Below are 12,020 nucleotides of genomic sequence, written 5' to 3' on the forward strand. Positions count from 1 at the left end.
TCTCTGTACATTTAGTTTTATTGTTTTCCCTTGGGTTTGCGCAAAAAAATGGTGAACTGGGCTGAGGAATATGATGCTGCCTCATAGTGCACTTGAAACCCCAAATAATATGGTTAGTCCTTAGGCATCCTTCAGTTTGCTTCTCTAATATGCTTCAATGTTAAGTTCCTTAGGACTCCTTGTTGTCTCCAGATCCCCATTTTCACATGTTCCTGTTCTAGATCACAGTTCTTCAATGTCAATAATAGAGGCACATTAGAAATACTGCCACTTTCCAAGGACTGTGTCTTTGATTGCATCAACAAACTGAATTGGCACCCAGTAGACCCAATACTGAGAGGCTTCTGTTGGACCCAACTGAAACGCCTAGGAAAGTGAATGACAGAAAATTAATTGCACAATAAATGACAGTAAGATATCTACTTTTGACAAATTAATGTATGTGTTTATGGAAAAAAAACATACATTACATCAACTGTCATTCTGGCTTGTGCAGTTTGTAGTAAGGAAACGTGTTACCATCATGTGATAATCCTCATGGCCTTCAATGGGTTCAGTCACCACATGTTTGATGGAGCCCATTGGGATTTTCTCTGTTCTCTCTGTAGGAGATAATATACACAGATAAGGGTGAGTGCCATAGCACCTTTTCCTTATACACAATCCAACCAAACCAGGGGGTCATCTCACCTTTAGTTCCAATCCACAGTTGATCTTGTTCCAGTTTGAAGGTGAGACGAACTTTTCCACCAGATTTGTTGTACATTCCGGCTAAAGGCACTGTTGGTAAGCGTTCCTATGTAACAAATGAGAGATCACTTGCTGGTCATTAGTGGAAGAACAAGGAAGTAATTCACAACGAACCATCTCCAAGCTCCTGAACGTGATACAATGTTCCAGTGGAAATATCTGTGAGAAAAATACATAAACAGGGCAATATACACTGAGTATACAAAATATTAGGAACACCTGATTTTTTCCATGACAGAATGACCAGGTGAATCCAGGTGAAAGCTAAGATCCCTTAATGATGTCACTTGTTAAATCCACTTAAATTCAGTGTAGATGAAAGGGAGGAAAGGTTACAGAAGGATTGTTATGCCTTGAGACAATTGAGAAATGTATTGTGTATCTGTGCCATTCAGGGGGTGAACAGGCAAGACAAAAGATTGAAGTGCCTTTGAATGGGGTATGGTAGTAGGTGCCAGGAGCACCGGATTGTGTAAAGAACTGCAACGCTGCTGGCTTTTTCACACTCAGTTTCCCGTGTGTATCAAGAATATTCCACTACCCAAAGGACATCTAGCCAATTTGACACAACTGTGGGAATCATTGGAGTCAACATGGGCCAGCATCCCTGTGGACACCTTGAGAGTCCATTCCCCAAGGAATTGAGGCTGTTATGGGGGCAAAGGGATGGGGGCTACAAAAATATTAGGAAGGTGTTCCTAATGCTTGGTATACTCAGTGTAAAACAACCATTAAAAGCATACTTTCCCAACCATCATTCGGGTTTTGTTGAAAATACTCACCTTTGTTCCTTTAACAGATGGCATTATGTCTTCTGGTTTGCCTTTGTCCAACACCTTTCTGTGTTGCTGAAATTCAATACATTATTATTTTAAATTCACAGTTGAATACAAAATATCATAACCTGTGACTATACCTTGGGCAAAAAAGTTGTTAATTTAAAAATATGGAACTCAAAAGACGTTGAAAAGTCCTACTTTTTGCCGACACAAAGGTTCCTTTTTGTTTTCTTCAGCTTTAACTTCCTGCTGAATAACCTCTTTGGGAGTATTTACAGCTAGTACATCATTTATTGTAGATCCAACCACCATTATTTTTGCACCATTTGTAACTTTAATTTCACGTAGCGTCTTATCTTCTGGTAGCAGGCCTTTGTACATCACTTTCTGCATAGCAGGTGGAAGACCTATTAAAACAGAGAGAGAAAAAGAAAGGGTGGTTGAGAGACATTAATCAACACTGTGACTGTCTAGAGGAGTAAAACAAGGTTGTCCACTATCGGCATATCTATTTATTCTTGCCATCGAAATGTTAGCTGTTAAGATTAGATCAAACAAAAATATTAAGGGATTAGAAATCCGTGGCTTAAAAACTAAGGTGTCATTGTACGCTGATGATTCATGTTTTCTTTTAAAACCACAATTAGAGTCTCTCCACGGCCTCATAGAGGATCTGGATACTTTTGCTATTCTCTCTGGATTAAAACCAAATTATGATAATCATAATATTACGTATTGGATCACTAAAAAATTGCAAATTTTACATTACCATGTAGTTTACCAATAAAATGGACTGACGGAGATGTGGACATACTCTGTATGCAAATCCCAAAAGAAAGAAATGATCTCACTCCAATACATTTTTATAGAAAGTTAGCAAAAATAGATAAGATCTTGCTACCATGGAAAGGAAAATACCTGTCTATTTGTGGAAAAATCCCCCCGATTAACTCTTTAGTCATATCACAGTTTACCTATTTGCTTATGGTTTTGCCTACACCTAGTGACCTGCTTTTTAAATTATATGAACATAAAATATTCCATTTTTTTTGGAACGGCAAGCCAGATAAAATTAAAAGGGTCTATTTATATAATGAATATGAATTCGGAGGGCAGAAATTATTAAATATTAAAGCATTAGACCTCTCACCAAAGGCATCAGTCATACAAAAGTTATACTTAAATCCAAACGGGTTCTCTATAAATTGGTACGAATGTCTCATCCTATGTTCAAGAAGGGCCTTTTTCCCTTTATTCAGATTACACCGGCCCACTTTCGATTGTTTGAAAAGGAAATAATCTCCAAAATATCTTTATTTTTTAAACAAGCCTTAGAAAGTTGGTTGCAATTTCAGTTTAATCCACCTGAAAAGACAGAACAAATAATACAACAAATATTGTGGTTAAATTCAAATACACTTATTGATAAAAAAAAGTATTTTTCAAAGAAATGTAAAAAAAAAAAAAGGTATAATTTTTGTGGATGATATCATAAATAGGACTGGTGGAGTTATTTCACACATGCAGCTAACACAGACATATGGAAATGTCTGCTCTACCCAAAATTACACCCAATTAATTGCAGCATTACCACAAAAATGGAAGAAGCAAGTAGAAGGGGAAAAAAGTAAGAAACTTGTATGTCGGCCCTGTATTAAAGAACATAAATTGTTAAAGAAAAGTGTGATAAATAAAAACAAACACCAATTTAATTTAAGGACCAAAAAACTGACAGCTGTGCCATATAAATTGCAAAATAGTTGGGAAGAGATTTTCAATGTACCCATTCCATGGCACATGGTTTATGAATTGATATGCAAAACGCCGGATGCAAAACTTCAAATTTTTCAATTTACATTTCTATACAAAATCCTTGCAACTAATAGAATGTTATATATATGGGGGATACAATCTTCCCAGCTCTGCAGATTCTGCTGTGAGGAGGCAGAGTCATTAGATCATTTATTTTGGTATTGTCCATTTGTAGCTCGTTTCTGGTCACAGGTCCAGGAATGGCTGAAGAATTGCAACATTTGCCTAGAACTAACGCGGCAGACAGCAATACTGGGTGATTTGAAAAACCATAGTCAATCAATCAATAATATAGTAATTATTTTAGCAAAAATGTTTATTTTTAATTTACAATGTGTAGAAGCTATGAGAATAGAAAGGTTCAAGTCGTTTGTGAAGCATCACAGCACAGTTGAAAAATATATGGCAAATAGAAATCCAAAATGGATGATGTTGAGAGATAGATGGGAAAGGTTGAATGGAGCTGAAGGGTGGGACTAATAGCAAGATAATACATGAAGAACATACAGGGTCTGTAAAATGCATATATGTTCAGAACGTTTGTGAAATAGCACAGTTACAAATAGAAATCAAACTGGATGGACATCAGAAATAGAGGAAGGACTAAAAACAAACAAAAAATAACTATTGTAAAATAGACTGTGAATGTAAAATGTGTATTAAGATGTATAAATTGAAGGTAGAAGCAGAAGTGTTGATTAGTTTACTCCAATTGGGGGATCGGTGGTAGGGTTTGCGGGGGAATAATAATAAAGGTATATTCTTTAGAAAAGTATGTATGTCTATATAGGTATGTGTATGTATATATGTATGCATGTGTGTATGGATATATATTATTACCCAAAAAATATATGGGGGATTGGAAATGATGCAGACAATTACATTGATGGAACCAATATTCTTTCCTCAATATTTAGCTGATCCACCCCTTTAAAAAAAACACAAAAAAACTGTGACTGTTAAACATATCCAAGTAGTTAGTATGCAAGCCTAAACAACTACTTACCAGTGAGTGAATGGATTCGCTCTTTCAGTTTGGCTCCAGTGCCATCTAAAGGAATTTTGAGATCATACTTATTCTTGTTCCAAATAATCTTTAGATCCACCATCTCCTTTCCTTCATCACTGTCATCTCCATTGCTGACAGTAGGGTCCTGAGTTGAAGAGCTTTCCCCGGCATTATCTGTCCGAGACACAGATTCCAATACTTCAGCATTCCCTTTGCCAACAATTTCACACAGTGGTTGTGGCTCTTTCAACGTGGCTTCAGTTTCCATTACGACTTCTTCACTTCCTATGAAAGGATTATGAAAGGCATAGCTTAGCTGAGAATTCTCAGCTCCATAGAGTATGTCAAAACTCAATGTCTGGGAATAGTTTGTCACATTAAGTATCCTCAGCCAAATAATAACTACCAAGTATGGCTTCATGCAGTTAGTTTGTTATGACAAAGCAGCTGCAAGCAACTGGCTGGTTGACCTATTTGATATTCTGTGGGTCGTTTAGCCACGTTAGCTAAGTCTGACATCTCACGTGGCTGTTAGCGAGCTACTGAAGCTTATTTGCAAATAGCGCTAACTTGCTAGCTACCTAGTCATGCTAGCTAAGTTAGCTGACACATCCAAGCTACATTTGCAGTCAGATAAGAGTTTGCTAGCTATTTAATATAACTTGCTAGCTTATAAATGCCTAATATAGCTAATGTTGATAGCTACAAAATAACATAGTGTTGGCTACAAGTATTACATTTGCCCTAGGTTTCTGGAATCAAATTACAACTTATGTAACAGTAGCTCTAGTTATTTGGCTATGTAACAAAATCGAAAGAGCTAACGTTAGCTAGCTAAATATGGTTGGCTAGCAGCTAGCCAGTGACCAGGATAACAGGGCGAACATTGGATTATGAAGAAAATATGCTTTTAAATCCCATTGACATGTTGAATTTGCACCAACGCCAGAAATACAAATAAATGCCTAAATTAATGAATTGAAAATGGCTAAATTGCACCGCATAGATATGTGGGAAAGCATAACATTATATATTTTTCAATACCTACCATCCTGGGTCGCCATGATGATTGTGTACAATATGAAGTGAGACTGCTGGGAAACGGACGCGCTGACGTGTATTGGTCCTACGGGGCTTCCATTGACTGTAAAGCGTTTGATAAATCTCAACTGTATGCTTGGTTTCTAATGAAAGTCATCACGAGAAACTTCGCTAGCTAGCTATTAGATACATAGCCTACTAACTACAAAAACCTACCAAATGTGCTAATGGTAGGGTTATGCTGAATTGGCTCGTGCTGATAACTTATTGACAGAGAGAGCGTGCGGAAGAAAAGTTACCATATGGACTTTTGAAGAAGAGTAGCCGAAACGTGCTTGTCCATCAAAGGCGTGGGGGTCTCTAGCTATATCCTATGCTTTTTGTATTTGCTTAGCTGTCTTAGAAATGTCTGGTCGGCGCAAGAAGTGTAACTGTTGGTATAATCTTATCTCATTGCACTGTGTAGCGACCTGGGACATCTACCAAGAGGTGGTGCAAGAATAATATAATCATGGCAGACCTCAGGATTTACATCGTTGTCAATCTGGGACTAGGATTTCTGTTCATTTTCACTGCTTTCACCACCTTTTGGAAACATTGAAGTACAGTGCCTTGCGAAAGTATTCGGCCCCCTTGAACTTTGCGACCTTTTGCCACATTTCAGGCTTCAAACATAAAGCAAAAATCTACAATGGAATGGTTCAAAAATAAACATATCCAGGTGTTAGAATGGCAAAGTCAAAGTCCAGACCTGAATCCAATCGAGAATCTGTGGAAAGAACTGAACTGCTGTTCACAAATGCTCTCCATCCAACCTCACTGAGCTCGAGCTGTTTTGCAAGGAGGAATGGGAAAAAATTTCAGTCTCTCGATGTGCAAAACTGATAGAGACATACCCCAAGCGACTTACAGCTGTAATCGCAGCAAAAGGTGGCGCTACAAAGTATTAACTTAAGGGGCTGAATAATTTTGCACGCCCAATTTTTCAGTTTTTGATTTGTTAAAAAAGTTTGAAATATCCAATAAATGTCGTTCCACTTCATGATTGTGTCCCACTTGTTGTTGATTCTTCACAAAAAAATACAGTTTTATATCTTTATGTTTGAAGCCTGAAATGTGGCAAAAGGTCGCAAAGTTCAAGGGGGCCGAATACTTTCGCAAGGCACTGTAAGTCAAAGAACACACTTTCACTTGTGTGACCTTAGCTGAAGTCGTTACCCATGCAAACTATATTGACTGGTAATTTGTTTTGTTTGCTAGAGTCAATATCACTGGAGAAAATTCATGCCTACTCAATAATATTTCAGATACTAGCAACTTCCGAGCTAGCTAATGTATCTGAAATTGACAGCTGTTTGACCTCTCCCCTTCAAATTACATGTCATGTGGGCCACATACTCTTAATTTATCAGAAATATAATATCTGTTGTCATTTGACATGTTTGTAATATATTGACTGATCAGTTGTTTTGTTTGCTAAATAGTCCAATTAACTTGAGACAATGGGCAGTTACCCATTGATAACTGATATCTAAAGTTGGTAGCTGTTTGATATCTTAAAACGGGTTACATTAGACATGTCATAATTGTTTATCATTCATGGTACATCAATATTTATATATTTCTTAATTCCATTCTTTTACTTTTAGATCTGTGTGTATTGTTGTGAATTTTTAGATATTACTGCACTGCTGGAGCTAGGAACGCAAGCATTTCGCTACACCCGCAATAACATCTGCTAAATATGGGAATGCGACCAATAAAATTTGATTGGAATTGTTGTCATTTTGCAGTTATGCTTTGCTTTTTTCAAGTCTATTTTCAAGTTTATTTTCTGTGCATCTTCCAGCTCACATGATGTCCTTAGCAGCCTTGTCAGTGGTGCATTGTTGGAGGAGTCCTGGGTCAGGCGCATCTTGTGTTTCCAATTTCTTCATCAGTCAATAGATGCCAAAGGAATTACTCAAATGAATACATGTAAAGGTCAATATCCACAGGGCACATTGGTAGTAGTGGCAGCAATATTTGAGAACATATTTTCTGTGTTCATATGCTCACATTAATATCTATCTTTTATAGCAAACCATAGTTAAAAGCCTGGACAATGATACCTTCACTGGAAGTGGTTATCACAGGTGAGTTGGATGGTGTTACCATAGGCTAAATATTTGAAAACCACATTATCCCAGCGAAAGGAGTGGGGGAGATAAGGTGCGTCTTTCAGAATCATTGACCCTTATACCAGACACTAAACCTTTTCCTACTGTACTGTTTTCTTTATGTCTTTGTACAACAGCCTTGGTATCATCTATGGATTTTTTTCATTTTCAAATTTGTTAGCTCCAACTGTTGTTGCAATAATTGGACCACAGTTTACAATGTTTTTCAGTGGAATTCTTTACAGGTGAGTATCAAGAATTCTAAAGGAATTACCCCCCCCCCCCCCCCCCCATTCATTTTCTATTTGTAGATCAGTAGTTGATATTTCTGTCTGAAGTAGTTATAGCAAGGTCATGGCTGTTTGTTATGGTTCCATTCTTTTCCATAGTGGTTACGTAGCTGTATTCCTCACCCCATCAACATGGTCCTTTTACTTCACCTCAGTACTAATCGGCATAGGAGCAGCCAGTAAGTCCGGTTTCATGGGATCTCTCCTTTGTTCCCCCTGGCATCTGGTTAACATTCCCCGACTCCAGAATCATTCACATTATTACATATTGGTACAAATATGTTTTTACATTGAACTCTCATGATTTACATGACAGTTTGGTATAAAGTCATAGACACTATATATACAAAGGACTTGTATGTGGAAACCCCTTCAAATGAGTAGATCTGTCTATTTCAGCCACAACCGTTGCTGAAAAGTGTATAAAATCGAGCACACAGCCATGCAGTCTCCATAGACAAACATTGTCAATAGAATCACATTACTAAAGAGCTCAGTGACATTCAACGTGGCACCGTCAAAGGATGCCACCTTTCCAACAAGTTAGTTCTTCAAATTTCTGCCCTGTAAGTGCTGTTATTGTGAAGTGAAAACGTCTAGGAGAAACAATGGCTCAGGCGCGAAGTGGGAGGGCACACAAGCTCACGGAATGGGACTGCCGAGTGCTGAAGCATGTAGTGTGTAAAAATCATCCTTGCTTGCAACACTCACGACAGAGTTCCAAACTCTGGCAGCAACATCAGCACAAGAACTGTTCTTTCAGGAGCTTCATGAAATGGGTTTCCATGGCCAATCAGCTGCACACAAGCCTAAGATCACCATGTGCAATGCCAAGTGTCGACTGGAGTGGTGTAAAGCTCACTGCCATTGGACTCTGGAGCAGTGGAAAATAGTTCTCTGGAGTGATTAATCACGCATCACCATATGTCAGTCTTACGGACGAATCTGGGTTTGGCGGATGCCGGGAGAACTACCTGCCCGAATGCATAGTGCAAAGTTTGGTGGAGGAGTAATAATGGTCTGGGGCTGTTTTTTTTACTTGAAGAGAAATCGTAACGCTACATCATACAATTACATTCTAGACAATTCTGTGCTTCCAACTTTGTGGCAACAGTTTGGGGAAGGTACTTTCCTAATTCAGCATGACAATGCCTCTGTGCACAAAGCGAGGTCCATACAGAAATTGTTTGTTGAGATCGGTGTGGAAGAACTTGACTGGCCTGCACAGAGCCCTGACCTCAACCGCAACGAACACCTTTGGAAGGAATTGGAATGCTGACTGTTAGCCAGGCCTAATCGCGCCAACCTCACTAATGCTCTTGTGGCTGAATGGAAGTAAGTCCCCGCAGCAATGTCTCAACATCTAGTGGAAAGCCTTCCCAGATGAGTGGAGGCTGTTATAGTAGCAAAGGAAGGACCAACTCTGTGTTAATGCCCATGATTTTGGAATGAAATGTTCAACGAGAAGGTGTCCACATACTTTTGGTCACGTAGTGTATGTTTCACCTCTGTGCATATGCCTAATCCAATCCAAAATTCTCTACATGCCTCTGGAGTTTGCTATTCTCTTACGCATGCTATTCTTTCCTAACAAATTTGTAAACCGAGTTAACCCATTTTTTTGCTGTTGGAATAATGATTTGTAAGTAGATCAAATGCCATAGTAATTACACAGTATTATAAACAGTTATCAATATGGGTACGGAAGATCAAATCAAGAAGGATCATATGTCCTGTATGCATGGTAAAGAGTATCGAGTCTGTCTTGTCAGTTGTTGAGCATTGGACAAAGGTTACCATGGTTATGAAGTCTGAAATGGAGCTTGTTAATGATTTACATAAAAGGGAAATGCTTGGGTTATGTTCATTATCTCTGATTGCAAGCAAAGCAAATATTTTACAAATGGGAGAGCTAAATGAGAATTCTTAGGGCAGATGAAACGAATTGTTCGATAATGTTAGTTTGTTCTAAATAAAATGTACACATTTTCCCTGAATTGTTCCCCGATAATGCATTTTGATCTATTCAAATGTCATTAAATAGCAACCATCTCTATTCATTACATCTGCAGTTCCTAATCAGCATCTCTCACGCACTCTTTGTATCCCTTTCATCAGTGCTTTGGACAGCCCAAGGACACTTCCTTGTGGAGAACTCTGATGCTTCCACCATCAATAGGAACACAGGGATGTTTTGGGCCCTTTTACAGTGCAGGTATATTAATGGCATATATTAATGGTAGGCTATATACTAATGGCAGTTATTTCCATTATTTGGTGGCCTAGAGCAGAATGTGTAATTGCAACACATTGTTTTCTTTTTCAGCATGTTATTTGGCAATCTGTACATTTATTTTGATTGGAATGGAAGGATAGAAATATCAGGTATGTGCATGTGAAGCTCATCCAATGGGAAAATATAGAGAAAATAGAGCTAAGATTAATGAAAACTTGCAATTGCATTTTTGTTTTCATTTAGGATATGACTCATATGTCCTTCCAATATTGTTGCCCTACTTAGTAATGGTGTGTGTTCTCTGTTTGACACTGTTTCCTTTGTTCTTGATGTCCCTCTCAGATAGGAGCAGAAATACTATCTTTATAGGTCTTCTGGTTACCTCAGTGCTGGGAACACTCAGCTTCCTGGCTCTGAGAAAGACTCTTCCAAATGAGGAGGAGATGCTCAATGAGGAGGAAGGCCAGCCTTTGCTCTCATCTCGCACAATGTTAGTTTCCTAATTAATTGACAGTACTCTCTCACTGTACCCTTATTCAAATGGGAATCCAAGGCACTGCGTTGGTTTTCTGTTTAAATGGTGCTTATTCATTCTGCTATGAATTTGAATATCACAGTATTGAAAATAAATAATGTATTTGTCTTGCTAATTTGATCATTTTCCATCTTAATGTTTGGCAGGTATAAGCAAAGAGCCAACTCTGCAGTACAAGATGCAAAGTCAGAATTCATTAAGTTAATGTAGCATCACAGGCACATTTGTTATTATACAATCCATCACTAAACAATTTATTTTGGTTAAAGGACACCTCTGTTACCTGGTTTATGGTGTTTCACCGTTTACTATCCTGTTAGTCATCCAACGTCATTCCTTGTGTGTCTCCTTCTCTTCAGAGACAATCCTGCAACTGCTCAAAACCAAAACCATATTGCTCCTGAGCTGTTGCATGGCATACAGTGTTAAGTAGATTGTACTGCACAACCAAAAGTCCAGACATTTCCCTCAGAGGAATAGTGTTTTTACCAGTGTGTTGTCATCGTAGGTCTGGAGCTATCTTTCTACAGTGGTGTGTATGGGACATGTATCGGGGCAACAACAGAGTTTGGAGTGGCAGCTAAAGGCTTGATTGGGATCTCCGGAATCGTGGTGGGGATTGGAGAGATAGTTGGTAGGTTTGTGTTGCCCAGTGTAATGTTTACCCATCACTCTTATGTTGGTGTTACAATCTAACAAGGAACTAGTTTGACAGTAATCTGATGTGATTTGTCAGGTGGAGGCGTCTTTGGACTAGTATGTAAGAATAACCGCTTCAGACGGACATCTGTGGTCTTCCTGGGGATGGTCGTCCATTTTGTCGCTTTCTACTGATCTACCTCAACATCCCAGATGATGCCCCTGTGGTTTTAAAAACGAGCACACTGAACAAGCCATATCTGACACCAAGGTATTGTTTTAATATTTAAAAAATAAAAAATAAAAGCAGGGCTGTATATTGTTTTAATATTAATCAGAAATCATGTCAGTTGAAAACGACCTGTTGTCACCCCCTCACAGTTGAGCGTCTCCTATCTGTTTCCTAGTATCTCCATCGCATTGCTGTGTAGTTTCCTGCTTGGACTCGGTGACAGCTGTTTCAATACTCAACTGTACAGCATCTTGGGGCGTGTTTATGCTGAGCAAAGCGCGCCTGCTTTTGCCATCTTCAAATTCATCCAGGCAACCCCCGAGAAAGTTTGATACAGCTGATCGTTTACTAAAACATGTGTACCAGCAACTGATTCTTTGGTGAGCTGGGTGTAGTTCGTTGCAGTTTAGTTAATTAATAACTTATGGATGTTTAGGTATACGTAGGCTGATGTACACTACCGGTCAAAAGTTTTAGAACAACTTCTCATTCAAGGGTTTTTTCTTTATTTTTACTATTTTCCACATTGTAGAATAAT

General features: G+C 38.5%; 1 protein-coding gene and 1 long non-coding RNA gene across 3 annotated transcripts; one reads left to right on the plus strand and one right to left on the minus strand.

Annotated features, from left to right (window-relative positions):
- Nucleotides 1–5,501, minus strand: LOC135554095 (ubiquitin domain-containing protein UBFD1-like). Of its 2 annotated transcripts, none has more exons than XM_064986151.1 (7): nucleotides 5,399–5,501; nucleotides 4,348–4,635; nucleotides 1,728–1,936; nucleotides 1,533–1,598; nucleotides 691–796; nucleotides 520–602; nucleotides 1–366 (listed from the first exon to the last, which is right to left on the minus strand). In XM_064986151.1, exons 1-7 carry the CDS (start codon nucleotides 5,412–5,414, stop codon nucleotides 256–258), a joined length of 879 nt encoding a protein of 292 aa, XP_064842223.1. In that variant the 5' UTR covers nucleotides 5,415–5,501; the 3' UTR covers nucleotides 1–255. The 2 variants fall into 2 exon arrangements, with proteins under 2 accessions (XP_064842223.1, XP_064842224.1); XM_064986152.1 differs by having other exon boundaries at nucleotides 5,395–5,430.
- Nucleotides 5,502–7,696: 2,195 nt separating this feature from the next.
- LOC135554096 (uncharacterized) lies at nucleotides 7,697–10,228 on the plus strand. Its single transcript, XR_010457653.1, has 4 exons — nucleotides 7,697–7,795; nucleotides 7,940–8,019; nucleotides 9,959–10,055; nucleotides 10,167–10,228. It is a non-coding gene; the product is annotated as an uncharacterized LOC135554096 (long non-coding RNA).
- The last annotated feature ends 1,792 nt before the right edge of the window (nucleotides 10,229–12,020 follow it).

Source organism: Oncorhynchus masou, chromosome 14 (genome assembly GCF_036934945.1).
Source record: "Oncorhynchus masou masou isolate Uvic2021 chromosome 14, UVic_Omas_1.1, whole genome shotgun sequence".
In the NCBI taxonomy this organism is placed as follows: Eukaryota; Metazoa; Chordata; class Actinopteri; order Salmoniformes; family Salmonidae; genus Oncorhynchus; species Oncorhynchus masou.

Excerpts from the sequence above, each read along its gene's own strand:
- LOC135554095 (XM_064986151.1), bottom strand. Across the intron at positions 797-1,532 it reads CATCTGTTAAAGGAACAAAG|GAACGCTTACCAACAGTGCC; the intron begins GTGAGTATTTTC and ends TTTGTTACATAG. Across the intron at positions 603-690 it reads ACTGTGGATTGGAACTAAAG|AGAGAACAGAGAAAATCCCA; the intron begins GTGAGATGACCC and ends TATCTCCTACAG.